Below are 24840 nucleotides of genomic sequence, written 5' to 3' on the forward strand. Positions count from 1 at the left end.
TTCTGGGTAATCAGGTAAAATTCAGGTTTTTGGGTTAAATTTCGGGTAATCGGGTACAAAATACCTGAACCCGAATGATATCCAATTTTTTTGGGTATTTGTAGGTTCTGAAATTTTAGATCCGAACCGACCCGAACCCGGTAAGACCCGAACCGAACCCGAACCGATATTTTCTGTTTACCCTAATGGGTCCTAAACTCCTCTATCCGAAAAACCCGAACCCGATCGGTTCCTATCCGAACCCGACCCGAGTACCCGAATGCCCATGGCTACTTCACACTCTTCAAAACAAAATGACTACACATACTACTCTAATTACCTACTTTTTTAACTTAATTACAGACTTACTGTATGATTTAATATACACAACTCTTAAAAAGGTTATTGTTGTTGGAATTGTGTAAACATTCAAGTTTTTATCGTTTGTTTGTTTACATTCTTTTAGCTAAATTTATGTTGTGGTTGTAAACTTATGAAGTCTATATCTGATAAGCACGCATGGTATATAACGTAAACATTATTGAAGTCTATATCTGATAAACACGCGTGGGGATCTAACTTTTCTCGGCTAGTTCAAAATTCAAAAGAAAAAGAAGACAACATGATCTTTTTAAAGTTCATCATAGGCATAGAAGATTCACTGAGCTTTAAAATCTTGGTTAATTTAACGTAAAATGGGCCATATCTATAAGAGACACAGGCCGCCCCTACGTACACAGTATCACACAAATTGTGGTTCGAAGTAAAGTTTTTAACCTTACACTGTACATCAGAATAAAAAACAAAACACCCAAAAAAAGACGATTATACTTTTGCTATTACAGTGAAGAAAGACGATTATCACTTAATTACCGTTGGAACGCAGCGAGGTGTTGGGCCACATCAGCATCGAGGGGTTGTGCTACGTCAGCAGCAACTTGATCGGCGACAACGACTTGCCTACGTTGTCTTTCCCGGAGATAGAGAATTGTAATGAGACAGACAAAGAGTGTAAGTATTGTTGCATTACCTTCGTCAAACACCACATTCTCTATCCAAGCCTCTACCTTCGGATACACTTCTGGTAATGAATCCACAACTCTCACCTACCAGTAAAATAAAAACAAACAAACGTATTTCTTCTTATGTCATTCTTTTATCTGTTTCAAATGCATCAAACTATTAGTATAAGAACGAAAGATTTTACCAGGAAGGTATCAGCATAGTTTCTACGGAGCCATAAACTAGCGAGAGCAAGTGTAACTGGCAATCTCGCGGTTGCATCGCTCTGGAGGGCTTGATCATAGTAACGTTTTGCTAAATGTAGATCACAGGGAAGTCCTTCTCCATGTTCATGCATGTAACCGAGGTTGAACATTGCTTGCGCGTTTGACTGTGATTTAGCATGCATGTATGCTTCAGCCGCACGCACAAAATCTCTCTCGGTTCCCTAATTAGAGATCAAAGAGAGAGCGAGAGAGAATCAGGCGATAAGTCTAAAGTTTTTTTAGCTGATTGTCATCTAATTTACCCATTGTAACATGTCTCTTAAATTAGAAGTTCATGTTCATGATCTAATTTCAAATACGAGGAAAACTGACCCGGCCATAGTAATATGCATCTCCAATAAGCAGAGCTGCATGTTCATTGCCTTGTTCAGAGGCACGCCACCACAAAGAATGAGCCCGCTCATGTCTCTCCTTGTCTGTGCAAAACCCAGATACTCCCATGCACATGCTTCTTTCACCGTATTTATCAAGGATCCAGGCAGCATTACTTTGTGCTATTTCATAACCCATCTCTGCCATTCTTGAGTACAAGATCAAAGCCTTACCCACATCACCTTTTAAGTAAGCTTCAAGAGCCCATCTAGAGAGGGAACTCCATGGTCCCCTTTCGGCTACTAACTTATAAAATGAAGTCGCCTGCAACCAAAATGCGAGGAACATGAACGAGTAACTAAATCACAAATGCTCTCCAAAAAGCGGGAGATGTCTCCAAAGTGCTTAAAGCAATTTTCCTAAACATATACAAGGAGAATGTGGAACATAACAAACAGACTACCATCAACACAAGCAAGTACTATATGGCACCCTGATCACTCATACCTCAACATTAAAAAATACAACCTCTGGTCAGACATTATAATACTAATAAGGAGCTATCAATAGCATCAACAATGAAATAGAGCTTCCCACATTATAATCTAATAATGAGATTTCACATAACCAAAAAACGTAAGTTAACTTTTTCTGAATTTCAGATAGCACAATTTTTTTTGAGTTTTGCTTCCTTCAAGACTATGTATTTAAGTCATTTTATCTGGCATCCATTTTTAGGCAGAAAAATCTCAGAAATCTAAATATAATTACCATTTCCAAGTTTTTCTTAAGCCCAACTCCAGTATGGAACATCTTGGCGAGTTGATAGAAAGCCTTTGGTTGACCAGCATTTGCAGCAACAAAGAAGTATTTTGTTGCCTGCCTCACATCCCTTTTGACTCCAATGCCTTTAAGATACAAAACTCCAAGGTTATAATGCCCACTAGGGTCTTCATTGTCAACAGCCTTCTCAAAATATTCTCTTGCCTGCATTTGATGGTATGTTAGACTAATCTACAAGTTCTACAATCTCAAAATATTCCTTTATGATTAAATAATTCCTGCTAAATCAACAAACAAGCCTGGGAAGTATGAGACCATAAAGAGAATTTTACCTTAGTGTAGTTCTTCTTATCTACCCCATAACCTTTAACATACAAGTAGCCAATTCCATTAAATGCTGAATAGAGACCTTCTTTTGCAGCAAGTGTAAGCCATTCAAGTGCCTTGGTATAATTTCTTTCAACACCAGCTCCTCGAGCATATATCTCCCCAAGAAGTTCCATAGACCTAGGCTCTCCTTTTTCTACTGCTTTCGAAAACCAGTGCAATGCCTTGGTGTGATCACGTCTCAACCCTCGCAGGCCAAAGTAGTAGAACAGTCCAATTTTATACATGGCATTAGCATTCCCTTTATGTGCCTGGTATTCCAATATCTGGAAATCTTCATCCTCCTCGCCACGAGACTTCCTCAGAGCACCTTTGTTTTCTTCAGTTCCGCTATGAATTCTAGTTGGTTCAACCACCGGTGAATCCTTTGAGATCAGAAAACTATTGACAGCCGTCTCTGCTAATTCAGCATATAATTGAACAGCTTTATCATGCATCTGTAACAAAATGACAAATCATACAATAAACACCATTGTAGCTTTAAGCAAACTTCAATCTAATCATAAAGAGCAAACAAATCAATGTTTCCATCTTTACTTACATCTTGACGCAGATACGTGAACGCAAGAGCCATCTTCGACTGCATATTACCACCGGAAGCTGCGAAGTTATGGTGAAGAAACGATTTGCTTTTGCTCTTCTCCTTCATCATACCAATCCCGTAAACGAATCCCATTATGGACTGCGCGTGGGGATCTCCAGCTGAAGAAGCAGCCTCTATCTCATCCACTGCTTCCTCCATCAACCTGAAATTTCCTTCACTCGCCGCCGATAGAATCTTTTTGAGGCCGGAGTAGTACTGCGGCGACGCGGCTTGGACTGTGGAGTCTTCTGGCTCGAAGATCGGTCGCCACGAACCCGGATCAAGCTCCTCTTCGGACTTGGGTTCGGATTCACCAAATTCATCGAAGTCAGTAGACTCTCCGACTCCGTTATCGTCGCCGCCGCTATTGAGATCGTCATTGGAGAGGACGAGAACAACGGGACGAGCGTGAACGCTAATTTCAACGAAATAGAAAATGACTACAGAGAGAATCACAATTCCGAAACCTGAGATTCTCATTCTACCTATTCCTCCACCGTATTCTTCTACGTCGTCGTCGTCGTCGCCGTCGTAGTTTCTCAGTGATCAGATCGTGTTTTAGAAAGGATGACGATAAAAGGGGCAATAACGTCTTTCAACTATTCCATTAAATTGCCACGTTAAATTGTGTCACTTATCCAATAGTCACCCGCCACGTAATTTGACTTGTCTTAAAAACACTAAATTCAATTTCCGGTTTGGTTTAATCGGAACCATAAACATATTTAATTCCGGTTTGTTTTAATCGGAACCATAAACATATTTAATTTTTTGTTGGATTCATTTTATATTATACTAGTAAACGACCCGCGCTACGCGCGGTAGTTAGATGAAGGTGTATTCCGAGTTTTGTTGTGTATATTTTTTTGGTTTTTGTAAATTCATCTTTACGTTTGTTTTTGTATTTAATTTTGGTTGCTTATGTTGTTTTGTTGGATATTTTAATAAAAATATGTTTTGGAGTAAGTATAATTTAGTTTGCTGTTTTTAAAGGAAAATTGAGATCATCTTGTGTGTTTATAATGCTTTTTTAAAAAGTTATTATTAGAAGTTAATATTGTTTAGTTGAAGTTGTTATTTTATTGTAGCTGTTAGTTGTCATTAATTTATTATTATTTTCCATTTTATGGTCGGATTGTTATTTAATATTTTCATATGTATTTTGTAAACTGTTGGAGTAATTTTTTTGTCAATGTTTTAGTGTTTGGAGTGAAAAATATTGTGAATTTTATTAAGAAAAATAAATAAGTTATTCATTGTGGATTTTATGTCAATTTTTTCTAGGCTATTTTTGTTTGTTTCATTCAGACCCAATTTCTCTGTAAGGTTTATAATTCGTGGGTTAATTGGACCATTATTTGTATGTTATTGAGTTGAAATTGATTTGTTCTTTTTCAAAATCCGATGTCCTTGTGAACGGATAGGAGAAGAGCAATTTTCCGATCTAGATGTCTGTTTGAGGATTGAACTTATGTCTGTTTGAGGATTGAACTTATGTCTTTGATGCTCTTAATCGTTTTTTCAGTCATTCCTATCGTAATCATTTTCCTTTGTTTTTTTTTTGGGTTTGCGTATTTGGTTGATTCCTTACTCGCTTCGTATCTATTGGGGATATTTGGTTATCCCTTGTTGATTTTGTTAAAGGTAAATGTCAATTGGGTTGCAAATTTGTTTATATGAAAATATGTTGGCTTCTTTAGGTTTCATAATTAAGTTGTGAGTTGTTTTGTGTTATTTGTTATAATTTTTTTTCCGTTTGTCCTGTGAGTGATTTTTTTTAATTCGATGTGAGTTGTGTTTTGGGGAAAATTAATTTTCTTGTTTATCTTGCTGTAATTTTATAAAGTCCGGGTTGTTTTTTTGTTTCTTCGGTTGTCTTTTTCATATAATTTTATGTTACGGTTATCTGATTGTGACATTCATATATCTGAATCTTTTTAGTTTATTAAATGTGTGTTCATCTTTTTGCGTCTTTGTCTTTGGCGATGGATTTGTGAAGTGCTGCCAAATAATTATTTTAACTGATTTCTAGTTGTGTTTCCTTGATTCTTTGAAAGTGTTGTTTGGGTTGTCTTGTTTTGATATTTGAAGTTTTAAATTATGATCAGTTTAATAGAAATCTTTAACTATATTATTACCACTAATGAAAAATTATAGTATTGTTTTCTTATTTTAACATTTAATTTATTTTACATAATTATTTTTTATTTAAACTTTCGATTAATTATAATTAACAAAAAATATGCACTAAATGAATATTTTAAATTTATTTTAAAATAAAAAATTGAATTCATAGGATTTAAAAATAGTGATGGGTCTAGAGAATTTGAATGAAATAGTGTTGGACCTACAGATTTTAGATGAAATTTAGTTGATCAGTTTGTCATTTGTATGATTGTTTAAAGGGCTTATTAAAATCTGTAAGGCGGTTGTTTTGTGTTATTTGTTGTAATTTTTTTCCAGTTTGTCCTGTGAGTGATTTTTTTGATTCGATGTGAGTTGTGTTTTGGGGAAAATTAATTTTCTTGCTTATCTTGCTGTAATTTTATAAAGTCCGGGTTGTTTTTTCGTTAGTTCGGTTGTCTTTTTCATATAATTTTGTGTTACGGTTATCTGATTGTGACGTTCATATATCTGAATCTTTTTAGTTTATTAAATGTGTGTTCATCTCTTTGTGTCTTTGTCTTTGGTGATAGATTTGTGAAGTGCTGCCAAGTAATTATTTTAACTGATTTGTAGTTGTGTTTCCTTGATTCTTTGAAAGTGTTGCTTAGGTTGCCTTGTTTTGATATTTGAAGTTTTAAATTATGATCAGTTTAATAGAAATCTTTAACTATATATTATTATCACTAATGAAAAATTATAGTATTGTTTTCTTATTTTAACATTTAATTTCTTTTACATAATTATTTTTTATTTAAACTTTCGATTAATTATAATTAACAAAAAATATGCACTAAATGAATATTTTAAATTTATTTTAAAATAAAAAATTGAATTCATAGGATTTAAAAATAGTGATGGGTCTAGAGAATTTGAATGAAATAGTGTTGGGCCTACAGATTTTAGATAAAATTTAGTTGATCAGTTTGTCATTTGTATGATTGTTTAAAGGATAAGACCTATAAAAATTAAAAAAGATGTGGCTGATGTGGCAGCTGAGGTGGATGCATGAGGAATGAGAATAGCTAATTTTATATATATAGATTGCATAGAATACAAAAGTTAGAAAACAGAGTAGTTGGCTTATTGGTGGTCATCATCAAGCTTCATCAACATCCACTGTAACGATTGAATCACTTCTTGATCATAGAGCTGCTTCTGTTCGGCAACTCTCTTGTATTGTATTGCTTCCATCTCCACAACGCTTTTCTCCATCCGTAGCTTCAGAAGCATAGCCATGGCTTCTTCCGTAGCTGATTCAGCTGCTCTTCTCTCCTTCTCCAGCTCTTTCTTCATGCAATCTCCACGTTTCCTCTCTCTCTTCACCATTTTTCTCAGAGTAATAACGTTGCACACCTGGTCTTCTTCATCATCGCTCCGAAACCGTGACTCTTCTTCGTCCTCGCTTTCCTGATGATTCTTCTCGTCAAGCTCTGTCTCCGTTAACGCAGCGGTACTGTCTCTGTTCTTGATGTGATCAAGACCATCATCACGTAGAAGAAGACGATCACAGTTCTCGCAGCTCAACACATCAGCTGAAGAATCAGAACTCCAGTGTAAAATAATGGGCTTCTTCTTCCGATCCAATCCATCAACCAATTTAGAATCTGAAACGAATCCATTGTTTTTGCAATCCTTATGTTCAAAAGAGTTGCAAGACTCGAACTTTTGAGAAATTCGATTGAAAAATAGAAACTTGAGTCCAAGAAGAAGCAAGAAACAGAGGAAGACGAGATTGATGAAGAAGTGAGAGAAGCAACCAAAAACGAAGATCCCACATCCAAAACCATCGGTTTGATTCAAAAGCTTCAGAAACGAAGCAAACTCCATTACAAAGAAGTAGTAGACATCAGTGGATAGAAACGAAACAACTCGTAAAGGTAATAAATATACTTGGGAGTTATAACAAAAGAACACGAAAAAAGAAAAGAAGAGTTTGAATATCCCAATGAAGAGAAGAGAGAATGTGTGTGAGAGTTTGGAATATTTTTGAGTCGGGGAACGAGAAGATAAACGGCGAAGATTGCGAGGACTACATAATGTATGTAAAAGTGACCATTCACATCCACCCGAATAAATTACTTGTTTTATCCGATGAGGCCTTATTTTTCATTTTTCTAGATATTTCACTGAACAATAGATAGTACTAAAAATGTATTTATTTAATTCCAACAACAGTGCATTGCATACAAAATACAAATGCATTCATTATTCTTTGGATGTGATGTAAGTGTTTTGTTTTTGTTTTTTCTTCTTTGAATGTGTGATGTACAAATGTACTAAACCGGACATTGTTGTTCATCAACAACTCAAGCTTTTCCGGAAGAGCCAAAGAGACGGATCTTATCGATGATCACAGCTTTCATGGCTGCTTTTGTTGCCGACATGACATCGACAAGGTCAGTCTTCTTCCCGGAGCTAAGAGCTTCCATGTAAGCCTTTCTTACTTCTGTGTTCACGTTGAACTTCCTCACACCGTTCTCAATGCATTCCTGTTCTCATACAAAATTTCCATATAGCCCACACAAAGACGTTAATTCGGTTATATATCCATACCAATTTCTCGGTCAAAAGTGAAACTTTTGGCGCTGATTTAACCAAACAAGAAACTTTTAAACATGGTAGGTAAGACTCACACCTTGACAAGCTTCTCAGACAAACCGGAAGCTCCGTGAAGAACAAGAACGACGTCTTTCTTTGAGCTTAAGGCGTGTAGTTCCTGTATACATGGTGCTCAGTTTTAGAATAAGAATGACACAAACTCAGGACATTATAGAACTTCTTCACCCAGCACAAGAATATATTTAACCTTAAGTAAGTCGAGCTTGAGGTTTGGACCGGACTCGGGGTATTTTCCATGGACATTTCCTATACACACTGCCAAAGCATCGATACCAGTTTCCATAAATTCCTGAGCCTGAAAAACTCATAAAAATTAGTTGTAGTTTGGTTTATCAGACATTAATTGTTAGGTGTCGCCGCTTAAAAACAACAAGGACCTGATGAACGTTGGTGAGCTTTGCTTCATAGTCTTCTACAGTCAAGCCATCCTCTGTTCCTGAGAGTCGACCTAGTTCAGCTTCCACCATAATGTTTTTAGAACGGGCCAACTCTGTTATGGATTTCGTGTAAGATAAATTTTCTGTGAAGGAAAGATGAGAACCATCTACCATCACTGAATCAAATCCCTGCACGGAATCAATTCAGTATGAGTTTTTCAACATAGGAATAAGTAAAAAAGGACAAAGAGATTGAACATGAGCGGTAGAGATCTTAAACTTACTAGCTCAAGGGCTTCTAATAGCTCATGCTTTGTAGTTCCATGGTCAAAGTGTACGGATATTGGAACCTGCCACATTGTGCATATTAATCAGGGAGTTCAGTGTCAAACCCTTGTATTGGGTATTTAGCATCAGCATTTAAGTTTGGATTCCAATGTCTATTCCGGACTGGAAAGACCACATATGAAAGTTGCATAGCGAGTTCAAAAATACATGACTGCCAAAATAAAAGTATGTTTATAAGTCACAAATCCCACTCACCCTGGCTTGTTCAGCTGCGGAGATGCAACAAGAAACCAACGGAATGCCTCCTTGCTTGAAGGCACCCGGATGGACCTAAAAGCGTAGCCAAAACAAAGCAAACAAAAGAAACGAAGAAGATCAGTGTTCATGTCATTTTCTGTTGGACACTCTTTAACAATTCAGAACAGAATGTTATTCTTTGGTTGCTATTGTGACTTGTCTTTCTCATATGGAACTCGTCGATGTATCAGTAATGCACTTTTAGTCAAAACACTAACCTGCAATATGGCAGGACTGTTTTCTTCCTCTGCAGCTGCTACAACAGCTTCAACTCCTTCCAGGTTATACACGTTAAACGCTCCAACTGCATATCTACCTTTTTCTGCTTTCTATTTTACATAGAAACACAACATCAATATATGAAGAGAAAATTGAGGCTACAGAACGATATGTATACTCACAAGAAGGAGCTCTTTTGTCGACCGTCCAGCTACAACTGACCAGGACTTCACAACTTCTGCAAGAGCTGTGCTGTTGCCAACATTACCTGATACACATGGGGAAAGAGAGTTCATAAGAATACCTATTTACATTTAGTTGAATCGTTTGTACACAAATTAATATTTACCTGGGAAAACAATGTAGGGGACTCCGGGATGTCTACTTTCCGGACCTAACTTCCATACTGGAACACCAGCAAGGGCTTGACCAATCACAAGTGCACGTCTTGCTTTAAGTGCTTTTGTTGCTGTGTCTGATGACGTAATTCCACCCTAAACAAGGACGTAACAATGTCAAAAAAATTCGAAAGATACTGGACCAAAAGTGGTTGTGCATTGACAAAATTGTGTTAAACAGTTTATGAGATGGAAAGCTGAATCTAGAAGCAACAAATGCTTGCCAAAATACCTTAGCAAGAATATAACGAGGTCTGGTAGTTATCTGGCTCACTACTTCAACCAAAGCGGAGCTCACTTTGCTGTTAATATCAAGACTTTCCGAAGATGCTGTCAAGTGAATACCAGAATCGTTAATGATGATATTCCTCAGTCATGACTTAATACCAACAACAAAAAAATTTTATTGATTTAGAATTGAGAAACAACTTTTCCCAGTTATGAGTTCACGACTGCTCATAATCAGAGTCTCCCTGCCAGCTCGAAGGAAAGCATCGGCCATCTCGATAGCTCTTCTGATTTCTTCATCTCTCACTTCGGAAGATTTAAGAGCAACTTTTTCTACAGAGATCTGTTGATCATAGCTAAAACTTAGCAAAAATATCATGCAAAACATCTGGGAGATACCTGTTATAATTTATAAGTATCGCTACATCTACTTCTTTTACCTCGATGCTCCTTAAATTCTGCTTATGTTGTGATTGAAGTTCCTCAACCTGTTGGTTTGAAAGAAGAAAATGGACTCAGGACTCGTTACCTTTGTTTCATTAAAAACATAACAAAGATACTAGTGTTCGTAGATACGCAAACCTGCTTTGTTGTTTTCGGTACATATGAGCCTACAACTATTAGTGCACCACTGCTTTCTTTGTCAGATGCAAAATCTTTTGGCAAAACAGGATCTTTTGGAATAATCCCTAATAGAGCAGACACGAAGCTAGCAGCAGTGCGGCATAAAAAGGATCTCCCTTTCAGTTCTGCCTGCCAAATATAATGTTCAATCGAAATAAGGGACCAAAAATATAAGAGAAAGAAATGTATCCTCTAACTGAATATGCCTCAACAAAAAAGTAGAAAGACCGGAGGAAGAATTGGGCGGCTTACCTGGATCATCCCTGCTGCAAATACAGCCATGTCTCTATCACTAGCTGCGTTGACAATACATGCAGACCCCTGATTTACATAAGAAATCGAGATAGAGGTAAGACTACACAGATGGGAACTAACAGATTCCAAAATTATGAAGACCAGCCATGTTCACTGAAAGCAAGTCATCATAAAATCTGCTTGAAAATTTTACCTTCTTTAAATTGCATAAGAACTCACACACTGCATCAGGGCCACCTTTTCTTAAAAGCTGGATTGAGATCGACTGAACGCTGTTAGCAGGAATGCGGCCAGCTGTTTTCTCCTCAACCCACTGGAATCATATCAAATATGATGGTGGTAACAATTTCTTAGAAAGTCAAATTATACATAAACGATTCTCTTGTCGGAAGCATTCAAACCTCACGCAGATTTGAGGATTTATATCCAAAGGATGCATCTTTGGCAAACTCAGTCTCTCCTGCAGGAACGAGACTGCAATATTGAAGATGAAGACTATCAATCTTCCTTCTCTAAAGGGAAGTTTTCCCTGATTCTAGAAGTTCGAAACAAACAAAAAAAATTAAACATGTTGTTCACAAAGATATACCTATCAGAATCTGCAACATAATGCACATCATTAATAGTATAACGCCCTCCTTGAAGGAAGAAGGGGCAAATAATCCATGCATCCATTTCCCCAAGTACTGAGACAGCAGCATCTGCTTCCTGTAAGGTTCATAATATCAAGTAATGACATATACAGATGCGAAGCTAAAATCATAACACTGAAATGATAGTGTGCCATTTTATGATAGTGTTACCAAACTTGCCTGAGGAAAATGACCACGTAATGTTGAATCACCCCTCAGAACTATTGTGTAGTCAGCGTTGCCAAGTTCTTTTGATGCAGTACATAGGTTGGAACAGATGTCTTTGATCAACGCACTAGCCTGTTGAAGAAATATGCAGTTAGAGCTTCCAATTGCTGAAGTTAATGTACCTTTAACTTTTCATTATTCCATGACATATAACTCTCCAATAAATAGTCTACACAAAAAGAAAATGTCTTGACCTTCTCAGAGCTCAATGACCTTGAATTTGTTAAGATGAAGAAGCATGCAGGCTTTTTTCTGAATTGCTCAGAAATAGATTCAACACTCCTGTCAAAATGTAGGGAAAAACATTAACCAATTATTAGTTCCTTCCATTGGGTTCTAGGTTAGCAACTTGCCAACTATTTCAATGAAAGATTCATGATATTTTTTTTTGTGTTGACACGACAAGTTCAGTGTCATGAGAGATAATGCAAAACTAACCATTCGGTTAGAACCTCTACGTCATGAACAGTTTGTGTCCCGGTTGGATCATCATCAAGAACAACCAATGTCTTCGAGTTTCCCATATTTAGTCTATGTATGTCAGCTGTAGGGTCAACAGGCCATTCAGATGGAAGAGATTTCAGTAGGTCTTGTTTTTTCAGAACAGGAAGTCGCCCTTCGACTTTAATCCCAGCAAGGGTTTCATATACCTATAAATATAATAATACGGTTTTCAGTTATGTACAGCTACATGAGTCACACCAAACATATACCAACTTTATACTGTTGTAGCTCCACATTTCCATCTATGGTTAATAAAGATACCTAGCAAACACTATAAGTAGATCTTGCGTCCAATAGTTCATATGCTGTATTTCATAAACTGTAAATTTTACATTTACTAGCAAACATTTTCAATTGCAGCCCTTTCAAGTTCAAAGAGGATTTTCATTGTATATAGAGAGACGGAAACTAACAGCCAAAAGCTGTCTCAAATTCAACTGCAATTTTGGCTCTAGGAATAAGAGAGGTGAAAATTATACCTTTACCACTCCAGCATCATCTATCCGTCCCCAGCCCGCAGCAGAGCCTGTAAAATGAAAGTATCTCCTAAGCATATTTGTCACCATCTATATGGGCATAAAGGAAAAGGAACTATAGTAGTAGTATAGCTCAGTAAAAGTAGAAAGTTTTCTGGTTCTTCAAAACATTCAAGAAAGAAGCACTGCAAAGATTATATAATTAAAGAAACTTTGACCACATGAAACTCTTAACTCTATATTCAACCCAAGGTCTGAGCTCTTAATAATAATTTGCATTGTTGAAAACGTAGGACAAAAATGATGCACGTGCAAGATGAATTGAGAACAGTTAAAAGATTGGAGTATACCAGCTACGAATAACTGGTGTGCCACTGTTGATATATGGAGTGGAACTTTTCGGGATGAACCTTCTCGGGTAACAATTCCCTACAGTCACGACTCTAGCATAAGTTAAGAAAACAAAACAAGTTTACAAATTGATTACAGTAAGTAATCTTACCAAATCCTTAACAAAAATATCAAGAGCAGAATATGGTGTATAATCATTATCCAGCATGTGCGGAACACGATTTTCAAACATCCTGCAAGATGTAAAAAAAGAATCGTTATGACCTAACAGGCTAACACAATTGCATTTCTCATAAACTCGTAAAACAAAATATCAACAAGGAAAAGCGCATGGCTTCATGAAGACAAGGCTTTAGGCTTAAAATAGTTAACATTTTGCAGAGCATCAGAGTGATGCACTTTTCATCAGAAATGTTAAAGCCGTTGATGGTAACACAAAATTTTCCAGAGATAATCATTCCATAAAGATCTACGTAATGCATACCAAGATGTTCCACCACTGTTGGAAATAACATCAAATAGCTTTCGAGTATTCAGACCTAACCGAGCTCCGAATGCCATTGCCTCGGCAGCTGATGCAATATGAACTCCCGCAAGCAATTGATTGACCATTTTTACACCACTATAAGAACATCAAATGAACAAGGAACAAAGAAAATGAAGGTGGACGTCAGTAAAGAAAGGATAGTGATAGTGATAACAAAATATCAAAACAAATTACCTTCCTGCCCCACAACCTCCTTTAATCACGTAGAGCTTCTCACTTAATGCTGCTCAACAGATAATATAATCAGGGACATCCAGGTTATGATGTGAACAAGAAATATTTCACCAGAAAAGTGAAAAGGAAATCGTCACCTGATAACACAAGTCCCGCAGACTTAAGTGCTTCATCAGTACCTGAAGCCATTATCTGAAAAATAATACAACTTCAGCTTCCTTACAGACACATTAGATAGGTTTCTAGACTTCATACCGTAAGTTCCCCCATGGCAGCCCTCTTCACACCACCAGATACAGGAGAATCAACCAGCTTTAGGTCCTTTCCCTCATCTGCAACATTACCCAAATATAAAGAATAAATCATAGAACGTCAATCAGGTAAGATTATGATGAAAGAAAAATTGACCATCCATAATGAAACAGGTACTACTGTAGCTGCTTACTGAAAACACTTACGTCTATAAGGATTTTCCTATATCATCAAGCAAAGAAAACTTACTTTCTAGACGCCTTTCAAGTTGGCTAACAAATGCCGGAGAAACTGTTGACGCAAGTACAACAGTTGCTCCAGATGGAATAGCTGAAAAATATTTGAAAGTAAACATAGAATAATTAGCTCTGACCTCCAGTACTAAAATCTAGGACACAGAGATATACCTTTAACCGCGCCAAGATGTCCATACAGGACATCCTCAGCCTGAACCTCGTTTGTTACCATAATTACAAGAACATCTACATCTGTAGGAGCAGAAACTGATTATAAGTATGACTTCTGGGAAAATGACTGGATATCAGGGGAATAAGCAGAACTTTCATCTTAAAAGTGCTGAGAACTACATGACACATCTACACTGTAATCTATCTGAGGAGTACCTTTTGTCACCTCAGCTGGAGAATTTGCCACCAGTCCCCCAGCACTCTCAAATCTGACAAGCGTTGGCTTGTATACCTAAAATTCAGATCAGAATCAACATTCAGTTAACAAAGTTGCACGATTACTTCTTAAGAGTGATAAAACAGCGTTTCTTTTTAAAGTTAAGTCACCTATTACTAACAGCTCAAATTAAAGGAAACTATGAATGCATTACAGCCAAAAACCTAGCGTGAGGCAAACCATGTGCCTCTATAAACTAGGAAATACTATATATACCACTGACTCATCTATACATCGTATCCCTAGAGCATTCACAGTAGAGAAACTTACGTCATAACCACGGACAGAAAAATTTGATTTCAACAGGTGTGCTGCCATTCCAAAACCCATTGCTCCAAGACCAATAAAACCAATTCTATTCACACGCTTTGCTTGAGAGACAATTTCTTTGGCCAAATCCTCTGGCTTGTAAAGTTCTCTATTGGCTGCTTCTAATATGCCAACACCATGTACTTTTTCCCATATCTGAGCAATCATAATGTGAACCTTTCATTAGAGAGTTATGTGTCATGTAAATGGTCTATGACAGTATTTTCCGTTCAGTTACAATCTACACAAGTTTCCAAAGAACTAGAAAACAGATGAGGAAAACTTTATTGGGAACCTTAGCCAATGAAGTAGTTGTATCATCTCCCTGCATCTGTGATATTCCTGGAGAAGGGAAAGTTATGCATATAGTTAAATAAAGGGAAAGAGGTCGTTATCATTGTCAAAAGAGGACATAAGATCATATTGATTTATACCATGGATTAGTTGTTGGCGTCCAACTGCCAAAAGAGGGACAGGAAATGGGAGCGATTTGGCTTTATCTTCAACAATGCCCTTGCCACCGGAAAGTCAGTTAGCGTCTCATTAGTCACATATGCTAAACATCAAGACTTAATCATAGTAAGGAAATATAATAAATTGGAGCTAAATTTTGCATTTCCTCTTTCTTATTTTCCTGTGAACCAAAAGATTGACAACGATACAAATACAATGTCACTTTCAAGTTGATGTATCATACCAGATTCTGAGAGAGAACATCCAGGAAACGACCCTCTATATCATCTTTTAGCAACAACGGAATATGATTCTTGTAAATCCTGAAACAGCCATGATCAAAAGACGGGCATGTCAATTTGGCATAAACATTTAAATTCAGTGGGCCTAAATGAGAAACTAAAAACAAATCTATTTGCATTCCAGTTAAATTTGGTAAACAAGAAACCATGCTATAGTTACAACATACTTGCAACAGTCAATTCTCGAAACTTCCAGAATTAGACTATTCAGCTTATTGGTTTTCCCTCCTCTAAATGAGTGTATACTAAAGATCTAGTAGTACATGAAATGTCGTCAACACTGTAACCAATAACAGTCCTACTATCAAAATATCTCTCCAATTTGGTACTGGAAGTCCTTTTTATTACTCATAGCGGAAGGAAAGTCCTTGTAGCATAAAGCATACCATGAATTTCCAGCAGCATTGGAAATGATGTCGTACAGTATCCACGGATGCACACCCGCCTGAGAACCTAAAGATATAGCCTCCACAGCAGCAACAAGATGAATGCCCTCAAGCAGCTCATTCACCATTTTAACCTTACTGGTTCAGAAAAAAAAACCAACGAGATCAGTGGGCTAACCTATAGTGCAGGGGAATAGTTAGATTCATCAAAGGTCTTGTTTCATGCATATTATGACCAGAGATCTCATAGATTTCATAATATTTCGGCAAACAACTTGAGCATCATGATTGATATGACTCGTGATGAGGAAATAGGCAGTCAAACTCTTAGTAGTTGTAGTGATCACGAAAAGGTTCTATATGACCTGGAAAGTTCCATACCCTCCAGCACCAATTTCTCCCTCAAAAGTGTAAAGCTTCTGACACATTGCTGAATAAAACAAAGAAATTGTCTCAGTGACAAAATTAATTCTCAAAAAGTCTCCATTTTGAGAGGGTCTAAATACTTGAGTTTTAACTATTTTTACCAGTTAGATAGGGTTGTGCTCTTGTGATCGCATCTGATCTTCCAGATGCTATTATCTTATAAGTTTGAAAGAAACGAGTTACTTACTACACGACTTTAAACAATGAATGGAGATCAACTAGCACAACAGTACTCTACCAACATAACAAACTTAGAAGGAAAAGAGAGCATATACCATTAGTTTTCCATCAAGAAGCTCAGACATTCCTTTTAAAACATAGGCATCGACTACAAAAATCTGTTCTCTATCCTCTGCATTAGAAACATATCCCATTTTCAGTTCACAGGTGAAAAGCGCCAAAAATACGGAGATGAAAGGCAAAAAACCATGCCTCAAAGTATCAAATTGAAACCTGTAAGTTGTTTCTCTAGGTTCTGGAGGTGCAAAGGCGATATTGTTGAAGACAAAAGCAATACAGCGCCCTTCTGTAGACCTGCGGGGAAAAAAAAGACGCATACAGTCTCCTACACAATAATTCTGAGATAAAGTTCGAGGTAAAGAATCTTGGGGAATACCTTTCATAATACCCTCGTCACCAAAAATAACATCTTGAATTTGGTCAGGGTGGGATAGCAAAACCACCACGGCTGCTGCACCTGCTTAAATAAGAACAACACACAGAAGATAGAGGAAACAAAGTAAATAACATAACATAAAATAGTATCAAAAGTAATAAACAAAGCCATGAAACGAAATAGCAGCAGAAACACAACAAGACGGTTCGCATGTACAGAGGCTAGTACTAGATATCAAATGCTCGATAAACAGTAAACAAAATTGCAGTTTCCTTTAAAATCTAAACTTATTTTTTTACCTTTCCCAACATCTGCAGGGCTGTCACATTTGTGTCCTCCCAATACAGTAAACTTCTCCACCAATTCTGTACTTATCTGTGGAATTTAGATAAAACAATTAAGCTTTCCTCCTAATGTATATTTATTTCAATAGACAAAGCAATAATCAACAGAACCCGCACTACTAATCAAATCAATTTCACTTGTTTCAGTTCAATTGAACTCCTGGGAGATATAGACTGAGAATTTCGAAATTACTACAAAACCCACAAATTTCACATGTTTGGTTCCGAATAATTAAAACCCGATCAGGCGATCAACCTGGTTTTTCCAGAATAATGTCCAAAAAATAAAATAAAATAAAAGTTGGAAACAACTGACCTCGAATGCTTGAACCTTAAACCCAGAACGAAGAAGAGAAGAAGCTAACTCGAAGTTGAAAGAATCAAGACCAACAAACCCAACAACGCCACCATCACGTCCCATGTTCTCCGATCACCCCGTTTCCGTCTCCGATTGTAATTTACAACAGTCAACGAGCCAATTTCATACGTATCTCTCTCTCTCTCTCTCTCTCTCTCTCTAAATATATATATGATGAACTAGTTATTATTGTTATTTAGCTAAATTGAGATTAATGCATCGTACAGTCATACGTGGAAAGCCATATCCAAAAGCCTTTTAAGTTTTAACTTATCTGCCAAAAGCATAAACTTTTCTCAAAACAGAAAAACAAAAAAAATAATAATCACACTAACATAAAATAAAATGAACGAAAATAATTTGTATTGTTAGGTGAAGAGATTTGAGAACATGGGTGAGAAGAAAACTACAAGAAACCATATATGTCTGTTTATGATGTAATAATAATGATAGGCCCATTTATTTAAGGTTACGTCGTAAGTTCGTAACATTCGACTTTCTATACAAACGAACACCAAAACTCTTACAATTGGCAACTCTTGTAATAAAAATGTAACGATATATTCTACATTGATTTTTGGATTGGGATTTTTAACGAAATTAAAGTCAAGTCAAAATTTCACTAATCCAGAGCTTAGTCTTCGTTCCAATGCGTAATGATAGGATCAGAGAAACAATATTATCACGAAAAATCAGGTAGATTTGAATTCAAAAACCAAAATTTATAACCACCGAGTGCGTAATATATATATAACCACATTTGCTTACAACTTTTACATCGATTCTTTACAAGCATCTAAAGATAGAAAGAAGATAAAAGACAAAACAAAATTTTTAAAAATATGGAGGTTGTTAGATTCGCCGTTGTCGCCGTCTTTCTTGTAGTTTGCTCCGTTACGTCTTCTAACGCCTCGCCTACACATACACCACCTAGCGGTGGTGCAGGAGCAGGAGACGCGCACGCATTGCCGTGTATACAGAAACTGATGCCTTGTCAGCCGTATCTTCACTCGGTGACTCCCCCGCCTCCTCCTTCGTGCTGCATGCCTTTGAGGGAGATCGTCGACAGTGACGTGACGTGTCTCTGCTCCGTCTTCAACAACGTCGATATGCTCAAATCGCTTAACCTCACTAAAGAAAACGCTCTCGTTCTCCCTAACGCTTGTGGCGCCAAAGCTGACGTGTCTCAATGCAAAAACAGCGCCGGTGGTGAGTATAATAACATCATAACACGGCGTCGTTTTTGATTTCTTATGATTAGCCTAATGTGACGCCTTTTTTGAATTTCTATTGCGACATTAACGAAAACTCTTTCGATTTCTTATATTAAGCTAATTCTCATCTCTTTTGATTATGTGATGTTAACGAAGGTACTACTCCGTCTTCGTCTTCGACACCGCCGGCATCTTCCACGAAAACTCCTCCGGCATCATCTACCGGTACGAATACATATATTCAAATTTAAATCTCATTGTTATGGTTTTCTTACGGGGAATATTGTTTTCGTCTTTTAATAGTTTCTTTTTTTAAAACAAAAAAAAAAAAAAGTGGAATATATAAAATTAATTTTTAAAACGCATGAACAGGAAGCGGTTCCACCGGAGATTCAGCTGCTTCGACGACCAAATCAACAAGCTCAGTTCTGGCCATCAACTTCGCGGGACTAATTAGCTTTGCATCGGCTGTCGTGGCAACACTCTTCTTCTGATCTACGTACTTCATTATATTTATTTCACGTACGTCTTTTTTATTAGGTAGGTTTTCATTTGTTGGCAAATAATCAGACCAATATGTTTCGGCAACATTTTTATTTTCAACTTATTAAACTGATTATTCATATGTAACAAAAAAATTCAAATAATAGTAACAACTTTTTTTTTTTTTTTTTTAAAGAAACTCTTTACCAATAAGCAGCATACTCGTATTATTTAATTAACTGTTTACAGTATTTATCCTTTTGCATTTATAGGATTCCTAAACATGTACATCAGTGCAAACCAAAAATGAAATATGTTAATAACGTTACAATACAAATCACTAGTTTACAAAGACATCATTTTTTTCTTCTTAACATGTTAACATACAAATCACTAGTTTAAAATTTTGTATACCTCGTTAGAGTTTGATAGCTAACTTTTTTGGAAGCTAGCTTTTCAGCTCCTGTCAAGATTTTGACATTGCAACTCCCGGATAATGTAATAATTATTTCCTGATTTAAATATGTTGACGATAGCTAATTGAGATCCCCTTTTCACTTTAGTAGCTATATGGATGTGTTTATATAATGTTATCCGAGTGTTTGTGACTTTGTGTTGTTTAATTATTTATATAATAAATCATTTTGACAGTTCATGAAATGGGTTCGATTAGTTTATTTTAATTTTTAGATTGAATGCCAACAAAACGAGCAAGAAACAACAAAACAAGTAGAGTCCAAAGTCCAGGGCACTTTACAAAATAAAATCACATAATTCGAACTGATGTGATCTCCGACAGCGACAAATACATATATGCAGGTCACATTAGTGTTTGTGTATCCACGAGATTTCAACAAAATTTGATATATTGTACATCTATAAAGCATTATAATTGATACTAATTTGTGTGTTAGTATGTTTTTACACATACATATGCAGTTTATATAATTTTATAAATCAACTACTAATTATTTTTTATACATTACAAACATTAATCTATAGAGTAACATGAATTTATCTGAATACCAAATCTAGATTATACATGATTATATATGGCATGCTTTTTATAATGCTTTTAGTTTTTAATAATACAAATTAAATGTTAAAGATCATATAAAAATGTGGCAACTAACAAATTTTCCTTTTATTATATATGTATGATGGATTGATGGATGTATCCAGACAACTATAGAGCTGTATATATATGATAAGATTATTTTGTTTCATGGTACCGACTTATGTAATCTTTGTTTTTGGCTTTTGGCAATTTCTAAAAAAAAATGAACTAAATTTATATTATAAATATCAAAGTATAAAAATGAAAATAAAAACAAAACGGAGGGAGAAGCCATGTCTAATGATGAGTTAGGTAGCGTCGTGACTCGAGCTCAGCCCAATCGCCCAGCTCTTCACAATCACCCCCATCCTTCATCCATGTGCCTTTTCTTCTCTCTACTCTATCGTATTTAATCCAAATGTTTTTTATTCACTTATCCTATTGTGTTTAAACAAATTTTACAGCATATTTGTTTGTGTTAAACAAGAAATAATCTACTGATCTCGATTTAATTACGTTTACCAAACGAAAAATGGCTTGCCGGTTATTAATGTTAGGGGATATAAAATTATGTAACGTGATTTTTTTCATTTAAGATTCAGTTTATTATAGCTAATGAATTGGATGAAAAATTGGTTTATCAACTTCAACTATGAACCATAACCAACTTAACCCATATATACGTAACTACGTACGTACTACTTACCTGATGTAAAAAATAATTTTAGATGTATTTACCTTTTCTAGGAGATAATTAGTTACTTAAATATATGTCTTGAACTCATAGTTGGAGACCACTAGAGCGGGATTTTGAATACTCGATTCTTTCTTCTCATCGTATATATCATCTCAAACACAAAAAAAAAAAAGAAACAAACACACTTGTGTTATGATGACAATAGTTAATTTTGTATATGTTGATTAATTACTACCACTTGAATTTTTCTATAGTTGATTTATCGGACGGCCGAAAACTGTAAAAAGTCAAATATATTTTTCTAGTTACTCTTACCGCCTTGATTCATGCTGTTTTGCTGAAAGAGAACATTTAGTTCTCTTTGACAAAAAAAAAAAAAAAAAAAAAAAAAAGAGAACATTTAGTTCTAATGACCTTTGTCACAGCAAAAAGTCACACCTTAATATACATTTAATTTTTGTAATCTCTTTTTGTTCCGTAGACCGAAACATTTAACAAATAAGCAGCTGGTCTTATAAGGGATGAATCTGATTAATTATCGAGTTTTGACTTGATTATATGAAAATTTATTATGTAGAGCGGCCAATATGTATACGTGATTTAATGAATTAGTGTTGTTGAAACGAAAACCTTACTTTTGTGTATTTTAATAACGTAAATTACATCTATCAGATAAAGTCTCAATAAAGTTAAGAAACGACAACTATAATACGAAGAGAAAGAAGATACACACAGTTGTATACAACCAGCTAACAAAATTAATTAATACTTAACTATCACTTAATCCCTAAACTAATGCAACTATTTCTATACACATAATTATAAAGCCAGCCCATTCCTCGAAACTTCTATCTCTCTTTCTCTGTCTCTTCCTCTCGTTCTTCTACTCTGATCATCATAATAATGGGGAACACATCTTCTTGCGCACCATTGATCATATCATCACACTCATCCTCTGGAGTAGTCAAAATATTGGCTCCGTTCACGGGAACTCTCGACGTTTTCTCAAAACCCATCAAAACCTCCGACATCGTCTCTCGAAACTCCGGCCACTTTATCACCGACTCAACTCTACTCCAAATCGGCCAACGAGTCACCGCCGTGTCTCCTGATGAATTTTTACGGCCGAGACGACATCTCTACCTCCTCCTCCCGACCGACATGCTCTTCTCTGTCTTAACACACGAAGAACTCGCTCTCATCTCCGACAAAGCCGCGGAGACACTCAACGAAAGCCGGTATAACCATTTGAAGAGAATATTCCCGGTTTGCATCTTTCCGGTGACCGGAGACAGAAGGAGAAACTCATCATCAGTTGATGATGATCAAGATGATCACGATGGTGTGGAAATAAGACAAACCCTAGAAGAGAAGGTGCTATACGAATCGAAACATGGATCTTGGAGGCCTAAATTGGAGACGATCGTGGAAAGCTAAATGCCTAATATCTCAACGATCATTAAATACTTTACATATAAAAAATCAAGATTTAATCATAGACGAGAGTATTTTGTTCTTTTATTTTTTTCTTGAATTTTTTGTCCGAGGCTATGTGGCCTTTTGTTCACCATTTGAAAATTTGTAGATTAGTGATTCAATGTGTAATTAAGTTTTGATCAATATATATAGTGGACATCCTAGCTATCAGGAGGAGGATAACTAGTTCATTTGTCTTCGTTTTTATTACATTTACCACAAATAAATCCATAACTAACAGAATTAGGATTAGCAATTAGTCTTACGGTATTCAATTGTGAAAAGCCTATCAACTACATGTTTTATATGAGCATTGTAAATCACTAATTTGTAAATTATAGAAATTAGCATGAGTTTTTTTTTTGTTTTAGTATAAACACATACTCTCTAGTTTTTTTTTTTTTTTTTTTTTTTTTAGTATTATGTTTCTTTTGGGGGTAGTCAGAATATACATCTCTAGTTTTGGAACACGTATTATACAGTATTTATTCATAGACGTGCATTGAACGCAAAAGGGTGTTGGTAAAGTTTACCAAAACAAAACAAACAAATCCTATTTGTGGTAACCTTACATGTAAATTAAGTGACTTCGACTGGGATACACTTTAGCTAGGCGCCGTGGAAGTAATAATCCGACGGCTATGGAGTCTGAAATAACACTTCGTTAGATAAAAAGTGATTAAGGTCAACGAATCAAAGACTTGGGTTTCTGGTAAACCAGATTGTAGGTACAGCTATTTTGGTATTTGGTACGTATATATATAGTTTCAACTTTTGATACGTAATACTTTACCCAAAAAAAAAATGTTGGTACGTATATAAATATGTATACATCCAATATTTAATTAATATGAGCTTGAGAAATTGATTGGAATTATTCGCAGATACTCTGAATATAAAAGAAATCTCGCCAGCCGATCCAATAATTAAAAGGAGGATAATAGAAAGGACCTGCGCAGTTTTTTTTTCTTCATACACTACTTGGCCAAAAGTCTACCTACACCTATCTGAGCATACGTTGATTATCATTTATCACCCATTCATCATAATATCATAAGTATAGATAAGAAAACAAAAACGACATTAGAAGTAAGCTTTTGGCATGTAATTTTTTTCTTTTGTAGTATTTACTAGTCCAATTTAAATTGAATTCCGTTTATATTAAAGAAACAAAAATGAACGAGTTATATAAAAACCGGACCAAATTAACTTAGAATTCAACAAAGGAAAAAAAAAACTTACAATTCAACAACTTTATTAGCTCTCCCTGAAAAGAAGGTGATCCAGCCGGACCTTCTAGTACCTTGTTACCTACTCAATAATAATTTGTTTAAAAGATAGATAAAAATATCAATAAGATGGAAAAGACATGGAGCTAGGCCCATTAATAAGATTTTCGACTGTATCGAAGTTTGGGCTTCTAGAAACACTGAAAAAGAAACAAAAATGTGTGAGTCATACTATAATTTACGGACTTGTTAGTTTGGCTGCCGCAGGTACCTGCGACTGCGGCAAACGCCGATATAGTTGTTCGTTTGCTTGCTATAAGTACATGTGTTATGACGCTGCGGTAAACGCTGCGACCTGCGTTTAATATTTTTAAACGTTGTTTCAATTCAGTGGTTAAAAACATAAACGCAGCCGCTGTCGTTACTGCTGCCGCAACCGCCAGCGTCAACCAAACGAACAAGCCCATTAAAAAATATGTTGGAAAAAAAAACATATTACTATTAAAATAAATTAAAAATAAAGAAAGGAATCGCCTAATACCGTGTTTTATGTCAGGGACGAGTTTGTGGATGAGCACACTCTCTCAGTACTTTTTTTACAAACCCCACAAACAAACAAAAATGAGGTCCCTATATAGCCTATAACCCACTTGCTCAGCTTCTTCACGCGCCTATGATTCGCGTGTTACACACACCCTTTCTTCCGTGTCTGTGCCGAGGTTTTTTTTTTTTGTTTGTTTACGAGTTGACCTTTTTTTTTTTTTGGTTTGAGGATGTCTAAGTTTGATTTTTCTTTGACGAAAAAACAAATTCTAGAAAATCAACGTGTACAAAAATA

At 35.9% G+C, this 24840-nt stretch overlaps 4 protein-coding genes and 1 pseudogene across 6 annotated transcripts; 2 read left to right on the forward strand and 3 right to left on the reverse strand.

Annotated features, from left to right (window-relative positions):
* Window positions 1–607: 607 nt before the first annotated feature.
* Window positions 608–3984, reverse strand: LOC104759279 (ERAD-associated E3 ubiquitin-protein ligase component HRD3A). The gene is made up of 6 exons (XM_087494196.1): window positions 3292–3984; window positions 2696–3187; window positions 2352–2567; window positions 1581–1904; window positions 1187–1429; window positions 608–1085 (listed from the first exon to the last, which is right to left on the reverse strand). The coding sequence occupies exons 1-6, from the start codon at window positions 3811–3813 to the stop codon at window positions 849–851; spliced, it is 2034 nt and encodes a 677-aa protein (XP_087350322.1). The 5' UTR covers window positions 3814–3984; the 3' UTR covers window positions 608–848.
* Window positions 3985–6509: 2525 nt separating this feature from the next.
* Window positions 6510–7618, reverse strand: LOC104756160 (protein FLOURY 1-like pseudogene; annotated as a pseudogene). The gene has a single exon (XR_015586109.1). The product of XR_015586109.1 is annotated as a protein FLOURY 1-like pseudogene (transcript).
* Window positions 7619–7637: 19 nt separating this feature from the next.
* Window positions 7638–18280, reverse strand: LOC104756161 (uncharacterized). 2 transcript variants are annotated; one of them, XM_010478700.3, is made up of 42 exons: window positions 17805–18280; window positions 17444–17519; window positions 17145–17225; window positions 16982–17062; window positions 16804–16880; window positions 16630–16684; window positions 16484–16532; window positions 16103–16240; window positions 15659–15737; window positions 15396–15474; window positions 15257–15303; window positions 14923–15117; window positions 14592–14667; window positions 14376–14456; window positions 14218–14298; window positions 13972–14048; window positions 13854–13908; window positions 13717–13765; window positions 13480–13617; window positions 13147–13228; window positions 12995–13073; window positions 12648–12694; window positions 12103–12314; window positions 11859–11946; window positions 11617–11736; window positions 11394–11512; window positions 11206–11278; window positions 10998–11117; window positions 10802–10870; window positions 10508–10678; window positions 10366–10413; window positions 10127–10268; window positions 9930–10027; window positions 9649–9793; window positions 9482–9567; window positions 9299–9409; window positions 9039–9113; window positions 8780–8845; window positions 8496–8684; window positions 8306–8413; window positions 8135–8215; window positions 7638–7988 (listed from the first exon to the last, which is right to left on the reverse strand). In XM_010478700.3, the coding sequence occupies exons 1-42, from the start codon at window positions 17907–17909 to the stop codon at window positions 7806–7808; spliced, it is 4131 nt and encodes a 1376-aa protein (XP_010477002.2). In that variant the 5' UTR covers window positions 17910–18280; the 3' UTR covers window positions 7638–7805. The 2 variants fall into 2 exon arrangements, with proteins under 2 accessions (XP_010477002.2, XP_087350321.1); XM_087494195.1 differs by having other exon boundaries at window positions 11394–11508; window positions 11613–11736; window positions 17805–18256.
* Window positions 18281–18592: 312 nt separating this feature from the next.
* LOC104756162 (non-specific lipid transfer protein GPI-anchored 3-like) lies at window positions 18593–19742 on the forward strand. Its single transcript, XM_010478701.2, has 3 exons — window positions 18593–19055; window positions 19217–19285; window positions 19433–19742. Exons 1-3 carry the CDS (start codon window positions 18689–18691, stop codon window positions 19552–19554), a joined length of 558 nt encoding a protein of 185 aa, XP_010477003.1. The 5' UTR covers window positions 18593–18688; the 3' UTR covers window positions 19555–19742.
* Window positions 19743–22148: 2406 nt separating this feature from the next.
* LOC104756164 (uncharacterized) lies at window positions 22149–22941 on the forward strand. Its single transcript, XM_010478702.2, has one exon. It carries the CDS (start codon window positions 22201–22203, stop codon window positions 22732–22734), a length of 534 nt encoding a protein of 177 aa, XP_010477004.1. The 5' UTR covers window positions 22149–22200; the 3' UTR covers window positions 22735–22941.
* Window positions 22942–24840: the final 1899 nt, after the last annotated feature.

This window comes from Camelina sativa, chromosome 17 (assembly GCF_030686135.1).
Source record: "Camelina sativa cultivar CO46 ecotype springtype chromosome 17, ASM3068613v1".
Classification (NCBI taxonomy): Eukaryota; Viridiplantae; Streptophyta; class Magnoliopsida; order Brassicales; family Brassicaceae; genus Camelina; species Camelina sativa.